Consider the following 24,296-nt stretch of genomic DNA (forward strand, 5'->3'; position numbering starts at 1 on the left):
GCTGGTGCAGGCCCTGGGAGGCCGCACTGAGAGCTAATGACACCCAGTGGGGGAGACTCAGATTGAGTTCCTGCCTCTAGTTTCACACTGGACTCGCCCCAGCTCTTGCATGCTTTTAGGGAAGTGGAACAAGCAGCTGAAAGCTTTTTCTGTCCTCTTTGTCTCAAAAAATAAATAAATAAAATAAAATAAAATAAAAATAATGGAGAATAGAGAAACTTACCAATAATGGCTGAGAAAAGAGTTCTAGCTGAGCTCTATAAATGATGTCATCAAGAGCTTCCTGACCAAGGTCCCACTGTCCATTATACCTATAGAGAAGCATATTAACTATTTGAGCAAATACCTCTAATCTCCCATTATTTAACTGTCCTATTATTAATTAATTTCCCATTTAAAAATTGTTCAAAGTTCTATTACTTTTGGGTGTGAGATCAGATTTTCATATCAACTTTTAATTATTCCATTTCCAATGTCTCACTTTTGTTTTAAGAACAAGATGAAGATTTCAAATAATATATTTTAAGTAGTTTCAAAGATGTCTCTTCATATTAATTGGTCTTTATCATGTGTTGATGTTCAGAGTGATACATTTGATGCATGCATGAAAATCTGGATTATGAACCTGTAGAGATATGCATGTGTGTAGTTTTCCACACAGAAAACTAGACAATTTCTAAGAAAACTGCAATTTTAATGACTAGTCATATGTGGCTATTTTCAAAGTACTAAACAGAAAGAGAAACGCGATCACTGACCCATTATGCAGCTCAAGATTCAGTGTTGTTTAATAAGGAAGACAATGATTTTCCAATCATTACAAAAAAATTATATAATTTTATAGTCGATGAAGTTACTTACATGGCATAATAAATGCCTGTGAGAAGTTGCACCATAAACTCAGGATCCAATACTATTCGGCCACAGAGTTCTTTCCAGTGTTTTTCATGTTGCCGTGGAAACCCACTCACACATACCCTAGGAAAATACACTGGTTAGCAAGTGTGATTTCCTGATGCACTAAATCTTTTTCTCTTGTAAATTTATTCAAATTGCCCATTTCTTAAAAATTTACTGAGTGCCTGATATATATATGTACATTACTCAGTGCTTAAAATATGAAAAGACAAATTAAAAATAAAACCTGTTTTCTAATTAAATAGGTATCCTAGTAGACCACATCAACCAAATAAACTTTTTTTTTTAAGATTTATTTTTATTGGAAAGGCGGATATACAGAGAGGAGAGACAGAGAGGAAGATCTTCCGTCCAATGATTCACTCCCCAGGCGGCCGCAACGGCTGGAGCTGAGCCAATCTGAAGCCAGGAGCCTCCTGCAGGTCTCCCACATGGGTGCAGGGTCCCAAAGCTTTGGGCCATCCTCGACTGCTTTCCCGGACCACAGGCAGGGAGCTGGATGGGAAGCGGGGCTGCCAGGATTACAACTGGTGCCCATATGGGATCCTGGGCGTGCAAGGCGAGGACCTTAACCACTGCGCCATCGCGCTGGGCCCAACCAAATAAACTTTTTAAAAAGTTAAGCACCTTTTCAACAATCATCCTTTTCCTTCACACACATATGATTCATTCCAATTTGTATTAGCGGAGACACAGAAATCTCAAACAGGCATTTCAAAATACTGTGAGACCATTTTAAAACAAAGCATCATAAACAATTCCTTACCCTTTATTTCACTAACAGATCTTTAAAAAATAATGAATGATTATCAAAGTTACTATATTAATTAATTCATTAGAACTGCAATGTTGAATTTAGAAGAAATTTTTTTAAAATTCAATTTGTATATTTATTTATAGTAATGCAGTAAATTTAGGTGGTGATGAAAAGACAAGTTGAAAATGGCATTTATTATGTTGGGGCTGGTGTGGTGGCTCAAACAGGCCAATCTTCCACTTGCCATATGGGCACTGGTTTGTTTCCAGGCTGCTCCACTTTTGACCCATCTCCCTGCTTAGAGCCTGTGAAGGCAGCAGAAAATGTCCCAAGTCCTTGTGACCCTGCTCCCATGTGGGAGACCAGAAAGAAGCTCCTGGCTCCAGGCTTCCCTTCCAGTTCCCTGTTTGTGACTTGAGAAAGCAGTGGAGGATAGCCCAAAGCCTTGGGACCCTGCATCCATGTGGGAGAACCAGAAGAAGAACCTGGCTTCAGATCGTATCAGTACTGGCCATTGCGACCACATGGGGAGTGAATCAACGGATGGAAGAAGTTCCTCTCTGTTTCTCCTCCTCTCTGTATTTCTGACTTTCCAATAAAAAAAAAAAAAATCTTGAAGAAAATAAATAAATAAATAGCACTGTTTTAGTGACAACAATATGTGAGCAAAGTGGAATAGAAATTGCCTTTCAAGGAAAAAAGGAAAAATACATGAAACCATTAAAGATCATGGTCATTTATTCCTGAAATGGCCTATGACAGATATCAGATCACTGTGGCATTTATATTACATATATTTAAAATAGTAATCCAAAAGTTATTTATTATGTCAATACATTTACATTCTGAAAATTATATCATTTACAATAATTTATGATAGGATGAAAAATTTTTTTCAGGCCTGGTACGGTAGCGTACTTGCTAAAGTCCTAACTTTGCATGCACCAGGATCTCATATGGGTGCCCGTTCCTGTCCCAGCTGCTCCACTTCCCATCCAGCTCCCTTCTTGTGGCCTGGGAAAGCAGCAGAGGATGGCCCAAAACCTTTTGGGTTAGCTCAGCTCCGGGCATGGCAGCTAGTTGGGGAGTGAACCAGTGGATGAAAGATCTCCCTCTCTGTTTCTCATTCTCCATATAAAATCTGACTTTCCAATACAAATAAATAAATCTTTTTTTAAATTTTTTTTTTAGTTTTTTTTATTGGAAAGGTGGGTATACAGAGAGGAGAGACAGAGAGGAAGATCCTTCGTCCGATGATTCACTCCCCAAGTGAGCGCAACGGCTGATACTATGCCAATCTGAAGCCAGGAGCCTCCTCGGGTCTCCCACGCGGGTGCAGGGTCCCAAAGCTTTGGGCCGTCCTCGACTGCTTTCCCGGGCCACAGGCAGGGAGCTGGAAGGGAAGTGGGGCTGCCGGGATAGAACTGGCGCCCATATGGGATCCTGGGGCATGCAAGGCGAGGACCTTAACCACTGCGCCACCGTGCTGGGCCCACAAATAAATAAATCTTTAAAAAAAATTTTTTTAAAGAGCAAGGTAAATTTTTTTCAAAATTCTTTAGAGAATATGTGAGCAGAAATTTGAGGCTTACTAATCTCTGCCATTAGTTTTTTTTTAATTAACAAATTCTGTTAAATACCACAATAGTATTACCAATAAGAGAGCTGGCAGATTTCTTTTTATGAGCCAAAAAACAGTCACTTACAAAGAAACGTATCTGCAAAGAGGTGGTAGATGCTTAAAGAGTGTATTGTTTTCAGAAACAGCATCTGAGTTAGACAAGAACTTTGAAGGGCACTAATCATGTCATTATAAGCAAGAAAAAAATAATTATAAATCAAAAATACAAAATCAGAATTACAACTAATTCAGATTGACCTCCTCCCAATTAGGAAAATTAATTCCTTAATCGATGAAATTCTGTAATTCCATCCACTGTCTCCAAACCAATTTATAGCACTTATTCATTTTTATAGAGCAAATTTTAATTTCAGCCCACATCTGTTCAAATCACTAACAATTCTTATTTAATATATATTATATTCTGTGAGACACACAGAGACACACCCGTATAGACACACACACAACTGGAACACATGGCTAACCGCTGTTGCTGCTGATCTTCTACTCAAAGTTATTTATCAATTAATTGGAAATGACTAGGTATTATTACTAAACAACCCTAAACTTAGATATCTTGGCTTAACTTCATGTTCAGTTAGAAACTAGTTTATGCCGAAGTCATAAGGAATGATAAGAATTCCAACTGGAAAGCAGCTCTATGAACTCTGTCTGTGATCTACCACTTGGAGTTAGAACAAAGCCTAGAACACAGACAATGTTCAACAAGTATTTGTCAAATAAATGAATGACTATGAAGGTTGTAGTAAGTATTCTCTCACCTGGAACCCATCTGACACAGAGATTGGTAAGATGAGGCTGGCATATACACAATAGCAGAATTATAACACAACATGAGAAAACTCAGGACTTCAAACCTAAAAAGAAAACAACAGAAAAAGATTACACACAATTTCTACTAGAGACCATAGTAAATAACATATTCACTAGTGATAATAATGCCTTAATGCTCATCTTGATTTCTCAGTTCTGGTTGTTAGCCTTTTGGGGAGTTAACCAGCTCATGGAAGATTCTCTCTCTCTCCCCCTTTCTCTCTCTCTCATTCTCTCAACTGCCCCTTTCTTTCTGTAATTCTTTCAATTAAATAAGTAAGTCTTAGGAGCCACCATTATATCTTAACAGGTTAAGCCATTGCCCGAGATGTCGACCCCCCAAATGAGGCCAGGCTGATTCCCAGTGCCTCACTTCTGATCCAGTTCCCTGCTAATGCAATTGGGAAAGCAGCAGAAGATGGTCCAAGTCCTTGGGCCCCGCACCCATATGACAGACCTGGCAGAAGCACTCACAGTTTTAGACTGGTCCAGGTCTGGCCATTGTGGCCATCTGTGGAGTAAACCAACAGATGGAAGATCTCCCCATTCTCTATCCCATTCTCTATTACTTTGCCTTTCAAACAAATATATTTTAAATTTAAAAATAAGCAAATAAATCCTAAAAGAAAACAAAATAGGAACCAGGCACTCCTATATAGGATGTAGACATGCCAAAGAAAGCAGCATCTTAACCAGTGTACTAAAAACACTTGCACTTGCAGTTTTTCTTAATAACTTATACAGTTAATGCACATTTAATGGTGTAAAAAAGTGTCTATATTCTTTATATACTTGATTATTAATAAAATCTAAAATGGCAAGAATAAGACATAAGCACAGTGAGTATCATTCTTCACACACACTAAGATGTCTTCAATCAAAAAGATGGGAAATACTTGTTGATAGAAGAAACTGTTTCTCTCAGATTGCTGGTGGAAATGCAAAATGGTGCGTCCACCCACTGTGAAAAACCGTATCAAGTTCATTGAATTATTATATCAGCCAGCAATTCACTCCTAAATAATTGAAAATATCTACATATACACAAATTTGTAATTGAATGTTTATAGCAGCTACGACAGGGTGAATTGCTTCTCCAATTCATATACTGAAACCTAATTCCCAATGTAGTAGGAGGAAGAGGTTAGTCCTTTGAAACTGAAAAAAAACCTGAAAACCTTGTTTATACTGTCTACCATTTACAAAGCACAGGCTGTAAGCCCTTACCAGACACAAATATGTAAGTGCACCGATCTTGAACTTCACAGCCTACAGAAATGCAAGCACTGTTGTTTATAAACTGCCTTGTCTAAGGTATTTTGTTTTAGCAGCCCAAATGGAGTAAGACAGCACAATTATTCCCAACAGCCAAACGCGGGCGGGGGTTAAAAAAAAAAAAGGTGGAAAAACCCAAAGGTTCATCAAATGATAAATGGAAAAACAAAATATGACATAGCAATACAATGGAATATTATTTGGTCATAAAAAGGAAATACTTAAACACGTACCACACAAGTAACCTTGAAAACATACTAAGTGAAAGAAGACAAGGCTACATGTTATAAGAATCAATTAATAAAGAATGTCTAGAAGAGACAAAACCAGGGATAAAAAATAACTAAATGGTTACCGGAGTTGGAAGGGAAATGGGGTGACTGTAACGGCTTTGGGAAAGAAAAAAAATGTTATATTTTCAAATGGTGGTGGTGGTTGTGAATATACTAAAAATTATTCAATTGTACACTTTCAAGGAATAAATTTTAGGATATGTTTTACATCTTAATTAAAAACAGAGACAACAACTAACTGGAAATATATAACATGTAAAAAAGCTCTTACAAATCACTAGCGAAAAAATATACAGTTAAACAAGAAAAATGGACACAGAACATAAGTATGCAGTTCACAGATAAAGAGAAACAGTTGATTTGCACCTATTGCTATAGTGTGATATGCTCTCATTCCCAACCTCATATGCAGATGTTTAAACTCCAAAATCAGAAGATAATGGCACTGGGACAGGCAGTTTGCAAGTGAGTGAAGCCGTGCCTGGAATGCTGGTATCCCATACCAGAGCACAGTTCAATCCCACTTTGTTTCTGATCCTGTTCCCTGCTAATGGGCCTGGAAAAGCAGTGCAAATGCCCAAGTGTTTGGGCCCCTACTTCCCACATGGGAGACCTAAATGGAGTTTGTGGCTACTGGTTGTGGGCCAGGAAACACACATATATATACACACACGCACACACACATCCTACACACACACCCCTAGATTTAGCTAGACTTCAGCTAATTTCTATGACAGTTTCATACAAGTTTATCAGAAAGTAAGTCAAGGGGAGGGATGTATAATGGTAGTACTATGCTTATCATGTACTAAGCATAGATCCCCACCTATACATGACTATTTCATCTTAGAAGTAAAAACCAGGGGATGTCTATCTAGTAAATATGACCTTGCCCAAAGGGAAGTCTGGTCTTTGCTTCCAGGAAGTAATTTATGTCATATTAAATAGGAGTGTTTTGTTTAGGGTGGGGGTTGTTGTCACTAGAACTTAGCATGGGGCTGGCCACATGTGACATTTTCAGGTAAAGGCTGATCATACTAGAGAGAACTACATGTGATTTAAGGTGAATAATTTTATGACATATAAAGTCAATCCAGAGCATGAGATCAACCATGCTGGAATCATTTAATCAATCATGCCCACGTAATGAAGACTCAATAAAAGCTCTGGAAACCGAAAAATGAGTGAGCTTTCCTACTTAACAATACTCTGTTGTGTGCTATCACACCCCGATGCTTGCAGGGTAATGTGTGTTGACTCCATGGGAGAGGACAACAGAAGCTTTTGCGTCTGGAATCTGTCCATACTTGATTCCATGCAACTTTCTGTTGGTGTCAGAAATGAGGGTGGTGTTCAGGATTGTGCCATCAAACTTCACTTAAGGTTATACTGCACTTAAGGTTATACTAACTTCTACCACAGACAAAGCAAGTTATAGACAGTATAAAGACTACCGGAAGGGGAAAGTTTCCAAATGGCAGTACCAGAATATGAATCCTGCCTTAGCAGACACCATACACAAACTTTGAGTTTTCCTGTCATTTTATAGAAGATGAGCACAACATAATACCAAGCATTACAGAGAAAAGAAGTTCACTACAGGATGAGTATCTCTTAACCAAAATGTCTGGCATTACAACTGTTTCAGATTTGAAATGTTTACAGATGCTGGGGGCATTTCAATTTTGGCGTCAGGGATGCTCAACCTTAGTAAATATATTTTGTTAGCATGATACATTTAAGTTTTTGACTATTCTGATACTAAACTTTAACTGAAGTAATAATTACAGTTAACAATCAAACATAAACTAAAATTGTTACTGCTCACAGTTCTGACCATTACCGGTTTTGTGCAGTGAATGTTTCTCTCTGTGGATGAAGATCACTATAAACAACTCTGATGAGATCGTGTTGACACAGTGCCCCTTCTGTCAAAGCCATGGACCCGATTGTTGAGGGCTACAAAGATAAAGTACAAAATGAAACAGTGACTCTCAAAGGAAGTAAACAAATTCTGTGAAAATAAAAGATAGTTTCAGATTATTTATCCTTCTCTTTCCAAATTTTTTTCCATTTCTCAATCATAAAAACTCTACAACTCCTTTTGGAAATTATATATAGGGAAAATTGAAAATACAATGTTTTAGCTTTTCAAAAACTGTGCAATGAACTTATATGTAAGAAAGAGAATAAGGAAAGCTGTTGAAATGACTAAAAGTTAAATAGATATATTCCAATGATATATCATAGATTATAACCACTTGTATTGCTTGTAATATTCAGAGGAATTAGGAAAATTAATAACTGCTTAGAACAATAAGATAAACAAAGCACTACTGTGTGTTGACAGGCAAATAGAATATAATTTTTAAATGACTGGTAAAGTTTCTTTAAATGTTTTCCTCACAACTTCATGCAGACATTTGACTTAAATGCTTTAAGTGTTTCTTTCCTGGGTTTTACTTAAATAGAGTAGATACAGAGTTCAGCTTAATAAGAGTCATCTGCTCATGCAATTACCAGTGTTCTCACTACTAAATATATAAATATAACCAACAAAGTATGTTTTTAAACCACTAAAATGCATCAATTATACTCTTTCAAACTGAAATATATCAATCAGGGTGTTAACATTCTTAAACAGTATTTAATTTTCCTAAATAATAACAAAAACCAGTATTTTAAGTAATTTCTAATTAACATGAAGACCTTAAAAAGTAATATACTAACAGAATAAAAAATTACAGGATAATTTTACAACAATTATTTCCAGCCCCCTCTGACACAGCTGAGTGTTACACATAACTAGTAACAGCTACTTAGTAAGAAATAAATCAAAGATAGCTGGTGTAGTACGTCAATACTTCTCCTTTGGCACCAGCATCCCACACGGGCCCCAATTCAAGTCCTCACTGTTCCACTTCCAATTCAGCTTTCTCCTAAGGGTCTAGGAAAACACTGAAGGCTGACTCATGGCCTTGGTCCCCTATGCTCAAGTGGGAGACTGCTGGCTAGAGGAAGCTACTGGCTCCACGCCTCAGACCAGCCCAGCTGATATGGCTATCGGCTATCGGGAGCGTAAACCAGCAGAAGGACGACCTCACTGTAACACTTTAAAGTAAAATAAAATAAATCTTGCTTTTTTCTTTTTAATCATCCAAGATGCAATATTTAATATGGGAAAAATAGAATTTTAATCTCTTTTAAAAACAATTTCACTTTTTACTGTTACTTACTTCATGGTATATTGAAGGCTTGGATAAGGAAGGGATAGTGAAAGATAAAACTTTATTGTTTCCATCTTTATCGGCAATTTCCTAGAGTCAAAAAAACAAAAACAGCAAACAAAATAATCAAAGGTCTGTAAGAAATAATATCCATCTTAATTTATAGACTATCATAGTAATAAAGATTCCTAGAAATATTACACAAAAATACTGACTGTCCTGGATACCTTTTCCAATTTATTAATTTACACAATTTGGAAGCAGACTTACTACCTATAGGCAGATATTGAGAACAATATTATATTGAATTAAATATAATGAAGATGTGAAAAAAAGCACACAAATCAATTTTCATATGAACAGAGAGCTGTAAGTTATTAGATCTTTTAGTGAAAACATCTGAGCAAATTACTGACATCAAAATTAAAGTGTAAGGCCTGGCACAGTAGCCTATAGGCTGGGATCTCATATGGGCACCGGTTTGTAACCCAGCTGCTTCACTTCCCTTCCAACTCCCTGCTTGTGGCCTGGGAGGGGCAGTGGAGGACGACGCAAGGCCTTGGGACCCTGCCCCCGTGTGGGAGACTTCTAGGAGGTTCCAGCCTCAAGGCTTCAGATCAGCTCATCTCCACCTGTTGTAGCCTCTTGGGGAGTGGGTCAGTGGACAGATTTTTCTTTCTGTCTCTCCTCTCTGTGAATCTTTCCAATTTAAAAAATTAAAAAATAAATAAAGTTTTAAAAGTAAATAAATCTTAGAAAAAACTAAAAGTGTACTGGGGCGAGCTAATGATGGCTACTGGTCAACCAAGAAACCAAGACTTTATGTCCAGTTGATCTCAGAAGCAGCAGAATCTCCAATCCAAGGTACTAGAACCAGGGGCTATGTGTCCTGGAATAGAAACACACAATGCCTGTCTTACGTTGACATTTCTGTAGGGAAGAGGATCATGCCCAAGTACACATGAATGATGACCATGCCGAGGTATACAACTATGTGAACCAGTTGAGGATCCTGTATGCTGCTTCAAAGGCAAAAAAAGCCAGCAATTTTTTAGAGTGACAATGATAATACGGGAGACAGTCACTGGTACAAGATTGAATTTCTGTAACTTGTGAGATGGACCTTTTGGCCCTGTAAATGACACAGGCAGTGATTTTTTTTTAAAGAGTAATTTTTTATTGGAAACTCAGATATACAGAGAGGAGGAAAGACAGAGGAAGATCTTCCATCCACTGGTTCACTCCCCAAGTGGCTACAATGGCCAGAGCCGAGCCGATCTGAAGCCAGGAGCTAGGAGCTTATCCCGGGTCTCCCATGCAGGTGCAGAGTCCCAAGGATTTGGATTGTTCTCAACTGCTTTTCCAGACTACAAGTAAGGAATTGGATGGGAAGTGGGGTCGCCGGGACACAAACTGGTGCCCAAATGGGATCCTGGCACTTGCAAGGCGAGGACTTTAGCTACTAGGCTGCCATGCTGGGCCCAGAGGGAGAGATTTGTAAACAAGGAAATAAATGCAAAGGCTATACCCCTAACCAGTAGGGAGCAGCTACAGAAGATGAGATGAATCTGTATCTTTCAATACCCCTTAGTTAAAGAATAAGGATCAGAGGCCTCTGAGAAGGGAATAAGACAAGCGGGCAGCTAGCTTAGACTGAGCTGAAGCCATATCTTCACTGTCCTATGTAATGCCAACTCTATCCTTGAATATATCTTGTATTAATAATAATAATTAAATGATTGGAGCAGGGCCTGGCACGATAGCATAGTGGTTAAAGTCCTTGTCTTGCACGTGTCGGGATCCCATATGGTCGCTGGTTCTAATCCCGGCAGCCCCACTTCCCATCCAGCTCCCTGCTTGTGGCCTGGGAATGCAGGCGAGGACGGCCCAAAGCCTTGGGACTCTGCACCTGCCTGGAAGAGGCTCCTGGCTTCAGAATGGCTCAGCTCCGACTGCTGCAGTCACTTGGGGAGTGAACCACTGGACAGAAGATCTTCCTCTCTGTCTCTCCTCTTCTCTGTATATCTCATTTTCCAATAAAAATAAATAAATCTTAAAAAAAAAAAAAAAAAGAATTGAGGCAGCCATTGTGGAACAGTATGTTAAGCCACTACCTGTGACACAGGCATCTCACATGATAGCCAGACCAAGTTTCAGATGCTCCACTTTTAATCCAGACCATTGTTAATGTGCCTGAGAAAGCAGAAGATGGCCCAAACAACTGTGCCCTGGCCACCCACATGGGAGACCCAGATCAATTTCCCAGCTTCAGCCTGACCCAGTCTCAGCTCTTGCAACCATCTGGAGAATGAAACAGTAGATGAAAAATCTCTCCCTCTCTTCTCTGTAATTTTGTCTTTCGAATAAAGAAAATTCTTTTTTAAAACAAAGGTGTCAGGCAAGAGATTAATAGTTACTAAAAGAAAAACAAGCTATTCTTACATATCGAAGTGGCATACAACTCACATTTTCTTTTATGTATATGTTGTGAAATGATTACCAAACTGAAATTAATTAACATATCCAATACCTCAGTTACATTTTTGCATTATGGGGAATGCGTTTAAGAATGATTTTTAAACAAAACAAATTCTTACAATCATCTAGCAACAAATTAATGAACTAGGTTACATACAAACACAGCAGGGGATAACACTGTGGGGCAAGGCAAGTTAAGTCAAAGCCTGCGGTGCTGGCATCCCATATGGGCACCAGTTCAAATCCTGTATTTTCCACTTCTGATCTTTTCTCGGACAGTGTACCTGAGAAAGCAGCAGTTCAACTGCTTGGGGTTCTGGACCCATGTGGGAAACACCAAAGAAGCTCTTGGCACCTGGCTTCAGTCTGGTTCAGTCATTTGGAAATGAACAAGCAGATGAAAAACCTCTCTCCTGTAACGCTGCCTCTCAAATAAATAACTCATTCAAAAAAGTAAATTCAAATCTAGGTAAGTTTTACTGAGATACAAGTAAATTCTTGTAAATTTTAAAAGCAATTTATTTCTTCACAAAAAGGTCAATGATACCCTTTTTTCTCCAGTTTATGACACTTCTAATCCTCAGGCTTTAAAATAAAAAACAAACTTCCTACAGATGACAGCAATCACAGCGGTGAATGTTACAACATTTGTTTACTTCCACTGTCTTACTTTTGACTGTTTTTTTTTTTTTTTACAAAGCTTATTAATATACATTACTGGCATAAAGGTCATATAGTAAAGAATGCTTACAAGTTGACCCAGATAGCTACAGAAAACTAAAAGAAATAACAGTAAAACCCACAACTATTATTCCAAAACACAAATCACAGACAGCTTCCCTACAGAATCCTTTTCTAAGTTGATTATGTCATAGAAGAGTACCGGTTACATAATAACCATATATTTAATTTTGGAAGGAAAACTGGTTTTAAAAGTTCCTATAAAGCTCACATAATAACCTTTTGGTAGTCAGTCATACTAATGACTACCACATCTGGGCCATTATACATCAGAGAAAGGTCATGTAGGTTAAGAAGAAAGGATCTAATTAAAGTTACGCAGAAAGACTGTAATATTTATTCCCATTTTAAAATTAAAGCTATACTTTGTTTATTTTTATTGTGGAGAAGGGAGTTGGAATGCCTCCAACAAGATAAGCTTGGGGGGGCGCAGATGCAAGGCTGGGAACCTGCGGAGAAGAGGCTCAGGAAGAGGAGGCAAAAGTCCCCTCATCCAGAGTACATGCTGCCCCTCAGTGTGTCCCTGGAAGAGTTTTCCAGCTCTCCTTGATCCAAGGTGAACATCTGTGCTCTGTCTAGCCAGCTAACCACAGACAGTTCAAGGAAAGCTAACGAAGTGCCTTGATCAACACTGTTGAAATGGGGAGTAGATAAAGAACACTGACTGTCCTTGGTTAGCTGGCTAGACAGAGCACAGATGTGATCTAAGTCTGAGTTGTGTTTGAACTATTGTTTTGTTGAGTGCATAAAAAATGAAATCCTGGAGTGCTCACTTTGGCAGCACACATACTAAAAAATGGAACCCTGGAAATAAACTTTAGTCAGTTGCCCAAAAGAGCACTGTCCCCCCATTTCTTTTGGGTTGCTCTTCTCCCCAGGAAATCTGCAAGGTAAACCTGCAGAAGGGTATGCCGAATTTTGTTGAAGGCAAAGAAGTGCTAGTGAATGAAAGAAAAAATAGAAATGAGTATATCGAAGATATCCAGAATAGTAAGAAAAACAGAACCATATGTAGAAGAAATTCAGAATAGCGAGAAAAACAGAACCACAAAAAAAGAGAACATAGATATCCAGGAATTAAAAGAAGTCAGAAAACCAAGGTTATCTATTTCTGACATGTAACCGGGCATGTTTTATAGTATACACTTTTTTTATGATACTGAAAGATAATTAAACTGTAGCACCCACAAGTACTACCAACAATTGTCAAATACTCTGCTTCACAACACTTTTTGCTTTATTTTGTCCCATCACTGAACTTTATTACACCTAACAAATGAAAACACTATCTTTATGTTAAACATAATCTAAAACATTAAATTACTGTTAAATCAACATTTCCTATGTGTCTTGCTAAGCACTACAGGAAACAATGATAAATCTAACAAATATCCTGCTTTAAAAGAAAAAGCAGTCATGAAAGTTAATGAAACAGTGAATTTAATTTTTATCAGCTTTATATTAAAAGGAAACTTAAAAAAAATTTATTTTTATTTGAAAGGCAGAGTTATACAGAGAGAAGAAGAAACAGAGATCTTTCACCTGCTGGTTCAGTTCACTCCCCAGACGGCCTAACAGCTGGAGTTGGTGCAAATGAAGCCCAGAGCCAGGAGCTTCTTCTGGACACCCGACATGAGTATAGGGCTGCAAGAGCCCAAGAACCTGGGCAAGCCTCTGCTGCCTTACCAGGTCATTAACTGGCAACTAGACTGAGGTGCAGCTGCTTAAACTTGAACCAGTGCCCATATGGGATGCTGGAGTCATAGGTAGAAGCTTAGCCTTCAATGCCATGGTGCCAGTCCCACAAAAGGAAGGTTTTAATTATAATAATAAAAATGATAAACACTTATTATTAAACTTGAGGCAATATGCTATATTATTTCTGTTTTACAAATGAGACAACTGAAGTCAAAATATTAAGTTACTTGTCCAAATTTAGAATAGCCAGTAACAGGATATTGTTTTCAACTGAATACAAGTAACTCTGAAACCCTGACTCCCTGCTTCAGACTCTGAGTGGCGGAAATGTTTTCTAATGTTTTTTAAAGTGATAACACTAACAGTAGTGAGCACTAGTACAGAAGAATATTTATTACCATGAGACCCATTCTATTACCTCTCAACTATTAAAGTAAGCCACCTGTTCTGACACCCGCACCCTCTTTTTAGAGTATCAGTTTGGATCTCAACTCCTCTGCTTTCAACTCAGCTTACTATTAATGAACCTAGGAAGGCAACAGATGATGGCCCAAAGAACTTGGGTTCCTGGAACCCAGATGGAAAACACGGAAAGAGTTCTAGCTTCTGGCTTTGCTGGGGAGTGAGCCAAGGGATGGAAGATATCTCTCCCTTCCCTACTTCTTTCCCCTTCAATCTCCCCACTCATGGGTCACTGTGCCTTTCAAACAAATACATCTTTAAAAACAAAAATCCTAAAAAAAATCCTAAAGTTTATTTTGTGGAGTATTTGTTGCCAAATGCACAGAATATACAATTTCAAAGGTCAGGAATTTCAATACTAATGTGCTAAAGAAGTCTTCATGAGAAAGCAACAGAATAATTGAATGCTCTTAGGAATTCTTTAGAAGAGTTTCACAACAATTTATTATCAAATCCATAATATATCAAATAACTGTTAGTAAATTTACAGATCGATATATCAAATTTATATGATGAAACTACTGGTGTTGGCAAGTTAAGCAACCCAGCTCCATATCCTAAAACTAAACAGAAGCAAACATTTTATGCTGGTAGATTCTCATCAGCAACTCTAAGACACACTCATAAAACTGATTCTTTATAGGTGAATGTAGGTAACTGTCCAATGCTAGTAAGAGGAACATACAGTTTGAAATATGATGTTGTGTTACTTTGTTCTCTGCATCACACTAGAAAAGGAGCTTCACTGCGTCTTTGGAGAAGTGTTACATAGGGGTTGGCATTGTAGCACAGCTGCTAAGTCTACTGCCTGTGACACTAGCATCCCACATGCGTGTCAGTTTGTGCCCTGGCTGCTCCTCGCTAACAGCCTGGTAAAAACAACAGAAAATGGCCCAAGTGTTTGAGCCCCTAAAAGTTACATGGAGACTGGCTAAAGCTCCTGGTTCCTTGTTTTCGCTTGGCCAAGTCCTTGCTCTGGCAGCTGTCTGGGAAGTAAACCAGTAGTTGTAAGATTTCTCTATTGATTTTTCTCTATCTCTTTCCCTCCCTCTCCTTTCTCTGTAATTTTGACTTTCAAATAAACAAATGAGTCTTAAAAAAAAAAGTAAGTAAGTAAAGGCCTACACAGATGTTCCCAAACTCTCTCCCAGTTTTTCTTCGTGCTTCTGATAGTCCTCACTAATCTTTCTTCCCTTTGTCACCTTGCAGAAATAATCAAGTCTGAGGCTTCCAATTTTATGTAGGAACTTAGCATCTTTCAGAAGTATTAGCAGTTTTCTTTTCATCCTCTACTTTCTATTCTATTCTTACTCAGAATTTTAAAATCATATGCCATATCACACACTGTATATTTTCCCTCTTAACAGATGTCATTCCATTAGATGACAGAAATTCCATGTCTATTTTGCCTACTCTTTTCAATAGTTTACATAACCGTCAGAACTTCACAAATGGTCATTAAAGTTATAACTGCCTATTATTGCTTTTTCAGTGCCTACTAGGGAACTCTAAACTTCACTTCAAAGACTTTCTAAGACTGACAAGAAATCAATCTTTACATTTTGCATTTATATCTTATGATTCAAACAGAATTATATTTTTTCTAATACATGACTTTTCCTGCCTCTTTTCTTATGCTCAGTTGCTTATCTTCTGAAATCTCACCTCTTCCTACTCTAAGTCAAAACTATACCTCTGCATAAGGCTCAGCTTAGATAGCATTTCCTCAGTAAAGCCTGCTGTAACTTCAGCCAGCAACTGAGTTTCTCTCTGAAATCCTCTTACCACAGGCATTTTACAATCCTAATTATCTAAATACATGCCTTCTAGAAGAACAGAAGTGTTCTAAAAGCAAGCACCATATCTGATTTCTTGTATTCGCATTGCCCAGTTCAATATCTTACAAGAATTTATAATGTTGGTCAAATAAAATAGATATAAACTCATGAAATATTAGTAATACAAAAAAATTTAAAAAGCTACAATTGTACTGACATAATTAATTTAAAAATTACTTAATAAACATTTTTTTCTCTGCACAGTTTTTATTTATGATTTCAGAGAACCTTAAAAACACAATTTTTCAAATCATCAATTTCAACTTACCAAATTGTAAATTCCTAAAAGAAGTGCTTCAATGCAACCATTACTCTGTCGGTCTCGGCTAACTGTAAGCCGTAAATAAACCCACATCAACTCTGGCAGAAACTGCAATGTGAATCTCTTAAGTCGAACTTCAGAGCTGCGATACAGCTCAAAGAGTTGGTGGCAGACAGGCTCCAGGAGCTAAAAGGAAAATAAAGTGCATTAGTTATTTCTACTCTGTGGTTACAAGTTACACATGATGTCTCATAAATATTCTCGATACTTTTTTATATTAAGTTAATTCAACCAAAATCTTTAATATCAAAGGACAGAACTGGATCACATAATAAACTGACCAGTCCACTGTTCATTTATTTTTTTAAAGATTGATTCACTTCCATTGGAAATTCAGATATACAGAGAAGAAACACAGAGAGGAAGATACTCCATCCACCAACCTACCCTCCACCCAATGCCCAGAGCTGAGCAGATCCAAAACTAGGAGCCAGGAGCTCTTCCAGGTCTCCAACGCGGGTGCAGGGTCCCAAGGCTTTGGACCATCCTCGACTGCATTCCCAGGCCACAAGCAGGGAGCTGGATGGGAACCGGGACTGCTAGGATCAGAACCGGTGCCTACATGGGATCCTGGCACATGTAAGATGATAACCCCAACCACCAGGCTACTGCGCCGGGCCCCAATACATTAACTTTAAGAAGTATCTTGTGTCACATAACTTATCTTTCTAAAGCTCATTCTAGAATATTTACCATATACTTAATCCTTTTCCTTTCTCAGCCAAGGTACTATATTTATATTTGGTGAATTTTCCTTTCTGTTCTTATCAACTATTACTGTTAAAAATTTTCAATAGAATAAAATTAATTTCAAATAGTTTTTGTGGAAAAAAACTTTAAATGTCCAGTTAGACAATACACTGTAACAAACTATATACTACTAATAGAACAAGGGATTTTGCTGTACATACTGAAGCATCCAAATTCTGGGTAATCTTTTAAATATATTTGAATACATCAAGCTAATTACCTTTATTTTTTTAAAGATTTATTTATTTTTATTGGAAAGGCAGATATACAGAGAGAAGAGAGAGAGAGAAGAAGATCTTCCGTCCAAGGATTCATTCCCCAAGTGGCTGCAAGTGCTGGAACTGAGCCAATCCAAAGCCAAGAGCCAGGAGCATCTGCCAGGTCTTCCAAGCAGGTGCAGGGTCCCAAGGCTTTGGACCACCCTGGACTGTATTCCCAGGCCACAAGCAGGGAGCTGGATGGGATTAGATCCATATGGGATCCTAGTGCGTTCAAGGCAAGGACTTTAGCTGCTACACTATCGTGCCAGGCCCTACCTTTATGTTTTAAAATTGACTTAGATTTCACTATTTATATTTATTTGAAAGAATCTGAAGGGAAGAGAAGTATACAGAAATATCTTTTCCAATGTTTAAGTGGCTAATATTTCACTTATCACAGAATATGACTGATGAGGACCTTCATGATCTAGAAATTTGAAGAAAACGAGCAATTAAATTTTTCCACTTTTGCCTACATATGTATTGGAAAAATTACAAAGCTAGAACTGTAATGTGCAAAAAATTGACTATGATTTTTAATTTCATATGAAATATAAGAAATTATACATCATTTTCACTTTAATATGTAAAACTAACTCTTTAAACATGAATAATGGTTCAATAATTTCATATGCTTACCTCTATTCTGAATGAGCAAAATAACATATGCATTAGGAAATCTGAGTGAGGTCATACATGCCTTTAATATTGTAATACTTTAATATTTAATCATATTTCCCCAAATACAAAATTAAAATTAAAACTCAACAAATGTATGCAAATTGTAGAGTTCATAATATTTAGGTGGATTAAACTTAGTTGCTTAAGATCAAATCTAAAGCTTCAAAAATTTACACTCAGGGATGTACATTTGGCTTAGTAGCTGGGACATAAGCATCCCATATCAGAGTGTCCCTGGGTTCTAGCTCCTGGATCCAACTTCCTGTTACTGTAATTACTTATGTGCTAGTTCAGTCACTGCGTTCCTGCCATCCACGAGGGGCCTGGTTTGAGTTCCTAGTTCCCAAATTTGACCCACAGTTATTGCAGGTATTTGATAGTGAACCAGTGGATGAGAGCTATATCTCTGCTTTTCAAGATTAAAAACAAATTACATACATGTACACACTCCAGCAGATACTAAGCTATATATGTGAATGCTTTACATGATAACTATCAAATAATTTTTAAATATTTAAGCCAAATTTTGGGACCAGTGCCATGGTATAGTACACTAAGTCTCCACCTACAGATTTAGCATCCAATATGGATACTGCTTTGCATTCCAGCTGCTCCACTTAAAATCCAACTCCCTGCTAATGTGCCTAGCAAAAGTAACAGAAGATGGATGGTCCAAGTGCTAGAGCTGCTGCACCCACATGGAGAATCCTGTGGAAGCTCCTGGCTCCTGGCATCAGTCCAGCCCAGCTTTGGCCACAGAGTTCAGCTGGAAAGTGAATCAGCAGAAGGAAGAGTGAGCTCTTTTTGTAACCATGTCATTCAAATAAAAATTGAAAAACAATTTTTAGAAGACAACATTCCAAATATCCCTTCATACTGAAGCCTAAATTAGTCAATTTGCCAAAAGTTACAGAAGTTAGTGGTATAGGAAGACATTAAAATAAGGTCTCTGACAACAAACTGATATCTCCTTTCTAATACATTTATTAATGCAGTGTCAATTATGAACAAGTAATAAGCTTTCAAATATAGTAAATTCCTGGCATTTTTCTTAAATATTGACAGAAGCACTCAATTCTTTTGAGGAATTAAATATTGTCGGTCTTTAAATTTATTTATCACCATCGTTTCTCAGCCTTTCGGCTAAGATCAAGTGTAAATTTATTTATAAAAAATATATTTATGATTCAAATGGGCTTTTTTTTTTTAAACAAATTTTCCTTATTTTTATTTGAAAGACAGAGTTACAGAGAGAAAGAGATAGAGAGGCAAGAAATCTTCCATTTGATGGCTCATTCCACAAATGGCCACAATGGTTGGAACAGAGCTGAGTTGGTCCAAAACTAGGAACAAGGAGCCAGCACCGTCTTCCAAATCTCCCAAGTGGGTGTAGGATCCCAAGGCTTTGGGCCATCGTCTACTGCTTTCCCAGGCCACAAGTAGGCAGCTGGATGGAAAGTGAAGTAGCCATGGGCCCAGTATGATAGTGTAGCAGCTAAAGTCCTCGCCTTGAACGCAATGGGATCCCATATGGGCACCGGTTCTAATCCTGGCAGCTCCACTTCCCATCCAGCTCCCTGCTTGTGGCCTGGGAATGCAGGCGAGGATGGCCCAAAGCCTTGAGACCCTGCACCCATGTGGGAGACCCGGAAGAACTCCTGGCTTAGGCTTTAAATTGACTCAGTTCCAGACACTGCGGTCACTTGGGGAGTGAATCATTGGATAGAAGATCTTCCTCTCTGTCTCTCCTCCTCTTTGTATATCTACCTTTGCAATAAAAATAAATCTTAAAAAAGAAAGCAAAGTGAAGCAGCCAGGACATGAACTGGTGTCCATATGAGATGCTACGCTTGGAGGCAATAGGATTAGCCAGTTGAACCAATGTGTGTTCCTCATGGATGCTGTTTTGAGCTCCGGATTCCCCACTTTGAATTTAGTTCCTTGCTAACGCATCTTGGAAAACAGCATAGATGGCCCAAATTCTTGGGGCCCTGGATCCACAAGTGGACCCAGATGAATGCTCTTGGCTTCATCCTGGTCCAGCCCTGGCTGTGTGGGCCATTTGAGGAGTGAAGCAGCAGTCAGAACATGTCTCTCTTCCTATTTCTCCCTTTCTGTCTGTATCTCTGCTTTTCAAGTAAAAGAGTCCAGGTCTCCCACATGGATGCAGGGGACAAAGCATTTGGGTCATCTTCAGCTGCCTTCCCAGAGTATAAACAGGGAGCTGGATTGTTAGTAGAACAAATAGACACCCACATGGGATGCCAGTGTCATAGTACCATGCTTGGAAGCCTATACTATACCAGCCCCTCCTGTTTTTAAAATTAACATATATTTATTTCACTTGAAAATCAAAGTTACAAAGAGAAAGAGAGAGAAAAAGATCTTCCATCTGCTGGGTCATTCTTCAAATGGTCGCAACGGCCAGTTGAGCCATTCTTCCGGGTCTCAATGTGTGAGCAGGGTCCCAAGGATCTGATGATCCTCCGTTGCTTTCCCAGGCCATTGATACAGGGCTGGATCAGAAGTGGAGCAGCTAGGACTTGAACTGGTGCCCATATAGGATGTCAGCACATTAGGCAGAGGATTAGCTTGTTATATCACCATGCAGACCCCTCAAATTGACTCTTTAGTCAAAGAATCTCCAAAACTTCTTTAAAATTTATGATCATGTTGAAATTAAATTAAATTGCAATTAAAGTGAGTTTTTATTATAAAAAACCTCTTTTCCTCAGCAGTAATATGCATACTAGCATAAGACAAATTATTTTAATTAATCACAATGGCAATGTAGGTTTCAAATGATAATAATTTTTTTATAATACAACACAGCAGAACTGAAAGAGTCCTCCTAAGACTAAAGTCCAGGATCATTTTTGAGGTGGCTAGAGAAAATAGGATAGAGGGCAAAATCAAAAAGATAGCCTTTGATACCACTCAAGATGCTTTATCCACTAAGAAGCACAAAAGGCAACAGAATATGGGTTCACTGGTTGTACATAAACTAATAATTGAAATGTCAATGTAGAAGTCACAGGATGTGGATCAGAACTCACATTCTTTTTTTTTCTCTTTTAACATATTTTTGTCTTTTAACAATACTATGTCAACTAATTCCATAACGTTATAAATTGTTACTGATGTAATGTCAGGGCTTTTAATTGATTGGGATGTTACTCTGCCAGCTCTACCTTCAGACCAGAGATGGTCTCCCCAAGAAACCATTGAACTTATCTGAACAATAAGATGCTGGACTTTATACTTGGTAGATGCTTGCAATGAAAGAATCTCAACTGAATTTGAACTGTGGTAATGCAACAAGGTGGAGGAATCCACCATGGGAGGGGGAGTTTGTGAAGGGGTGGGGGGAATCCCAGTGCCTATAAAACGTTGTCACATAATGCAATGTAATCAATAAAAAAAAAAAAAAGAAATATGGGTTCAGATGATGGCAGGGTGGCAGATCTGAGACAGAATGGAATAAAGTCCCCAACTGCTTTTTTCTTCCTTCTTCATGATCAAAATAAATGAGCTGGAAATGAAGAGGAAGAAGGGTGGGTGTGCAATGAAACAGAATGTGGAAAAGAAACAGTAGGAGAGCACACCAAGGGAGTAAGACAGCAACGCCACATATAAGGTGCCTATTTGAAATGTGTAGCTCTTTAAAATTTTTTTCTTTTCTTTCTTTATATTTACTTATTTATAAGGCACAGTTACTGGGAAGGAAGGAGGGAGGGACAGAAGGAGGAAAAAGAGGTGGGGAAAGAAATAAGTTGCATGTATTGGTTCACTCCCTAAATGGGCAGCAGCCAGGCTGGGCCTTCATCGTGAATCCCATATGGATATAGGGCCACAAGCACTTGTTCCACCCTTCCTAGGCCAACATTAGGAGAAACTGGTTTGAAGATGGAGCAGCCAGGATTGTAAACCAGTGCTCATCTGGGATGAAGGTGCTGCACGTGGCAGCTTCAGCCACCAATTGACAACAAAGCCAGCCCAAATATGTAGTTCTAAATTTAAAGTGAAAAGAGCCAACAAAACTGTTTTCTGCAAGCATGTTCATTAGCTGTTCAGGTACAGGCATGAAATAAATGGATGTGTTTTACTCAGAATGAGAGGCAAAAGAGCTAAGAATGCAAAACAATGACTGTAAAGGGCTGGTGTGACACTGCAATGGCTAATCCTATACCTACAAGTGCCGGCATCCCACATGGATGCTGCCTCGTGTCCCAGCTGCCCCGCCTCCCATCCTGCTGCCTGCCTGTAGCCTGGGAAGGCAGTAGAAGGTCGCCCAAAGCTTTGGGAGCCTGTATCCAAAGAAGAGACCCAGAGAAAACTCCTGGCTCCTGGCTTCAAATTGGCTCAGCTCCGACCATTGTGGCCACTTGGGAAGTGAACCAGGAGATGGAAGATCTTTTTCTCTGTCTCTCCTTCTCTCTGTATGATCTGCCTTTCCAATAAAAGTAAACAAATCTAAAAAATAAAATAAAAAACAATAACTGTAAGGATGAACCACAATAACTTAGCTAGTCAAAGGGAGAAGTGAGACAATAAGCAAAGACTGACATTCAAATTATAAGCAGAAAAAAAATGTTAACAGATTCCAAGGTTTTTTTTGAAGTGAGAGAAACTCTAGACTATCTACATGTTCTAACAAAAGGGAAAAGAGAAACATGAAGTCATATTGTTGGTTTAAAGATGAAAACAGAAGATGCAACATAGGTCAGCCATTACTATTAATATTACTACATCAAAATTCCAGGAAATTTGTATTCCTATTTTATGATAAATAAAACATGCTAAACAAATTTATTTATTTATTTATGTTTCTTTCAGAACATGACAAAATCAAGACTAAAACGATATCCTATTACTGAAGTCTGGATTGTTTTGAGATAAAACAGAACTTAACATACTGTTATTCTGAAATCTGAACACACAGCTAAAACCTTCTGACTTACAGGACATAAAGATGGAAATTTAGACCTAATTAATAACTGATTGATTATAATGAATGCCAGATCTTAAGTCTGAGTCTCTTAAATTTATTTTTTTTATTTCTAGCCAGTATCCCACAGTCCTATACTATTATGAAGTAAGACAATATAAAAGTGAAGATAATCTTTTAATGCCATAGCTTTCAAAGTACTTTAAAAGTGGGGAGGACTAATGAAATGACAGCATTGTACAATATTTTTATATCTCACTATTTGACCGGCATTTATTACATGTTCATTATATATGTGATAAGTTACCAGATTGTAGGGAAATAATAAACATAGAATATAGGACCACTGCCCATTAAGAGCTTACAATCTAAAAAAAAGCATGAAGCAAGCCAAATTTTAATAAGCAAAGCTTAAATGTTAAGACAGCACAAAACAGGTAAGATATACACACATTTATTATTCAAACACAGAATTCTGAAAACTCCCGATGAAGAAGGATTTGTATATATGTACATTTCTCATCCAAAAATTACAAAACATACAGTATACACAGCAAGAGAAAAAGAAACTAATGAATCCTGCAGCTGCTGCTACACAAATAGCAGCAGGCGCAAGTTTAACTGGAAACCAATCCAAACTTAGGAGATAGGAAAGAAGTCAATAAGCAAGCTTTTAGTGATAGGACAAAAATGAAGATGCACTTTAAGTTAAGCTGCTGGTTAGGAGATGGTTACCTGAACTTCTTCAAACTCACTCCAGTACACAGCAGAGGCACTCTTGGAGGCTGTATCTGGGAAGATAAGAAGCTACTTTCCTGTGTGTTCCTTTCATTTTCATTTAAGCATTCATGATTCCAGTGCTGATAAAATTGCATGTTATACTATTGTGTTAATGGAAAGAAAATGTGTGCATGTGACATAAGGTAACATAGATTCATAGTTTCGTTTTTTTCTCCTATGACAAGGCTGAGTCATAGGAAATTCATAACCTAGGTTTACTTTCTTGACTCAAAATTATAATCCTTCTTCTGATTATTTTTCAGGCTAAATTTACTAGCAGTATCATTTTGTGTTATGAGATTGATTTTACTGATTAGAGTGATTATACACAGTTTTATATTATCAACAAAATAACAGTAAATAAAACTTAAAAGACAGCTGGCTCAATATTACAATTAAAATTTGGCTTCCAG

At 37.9% G+C, this 24,296-nt stretch overlaps 1 protein-coding gene across 3 annotated transcripts in view; it reads right to left on the minus strand.

The window, feature by feature from the left end:
- Positions 1–24,296, minus strand: part of FAM126B (family with sequence similarity 126 member B) — a 66,889-nt gene that overhangs the window by 15,430 nt on the left and 27,163 nt on the right. For all 3 annotated transcript variants that reach the window (XM_040971966.1, XM_040971968.1, XM_040971967.1), the window contains 6 exons: positions 16,411–16,590; positions 8,935–9,015; positions 7,542–7,657; positions 4,079–4,174; positions 862–978; positions 224–311 (listed from right to left, as the gene is read on the minus strand). In XM_040971966.1, coding sequence (XP_040827900.1) covers positions 224–311; positions 862–978; positions 4,079–4,174; positions 7,542–7,657; positions 8,935–9,015; positions 16,411–16,590 — 678 coding nt within the window. The remainder of the gene's footprint in view (positions 1–223; positions 312–861; positions 979–4,078; positions 4,175–7,541; positions 7,658–8,934; positions 9,016–16,410; positions 16,591–24,296) is intronic.

Source organism: Ochotona curzoniae, unplaced genomic scaffold (assembly GCF_017591425.1).
Source record: "Ochotona curzoniae isolate NIBS_2020 unplaced genomic scaffold, NIBS_Ocur_1.0 contig_2210, whole genome shotgun sequence".
Lineage (NCBI taxonomy): Eukaryota > Metazoa > Chordata > Mammalia > Lagomorpha > Ochotonidae > Ochotona > Ochotona curzoniae.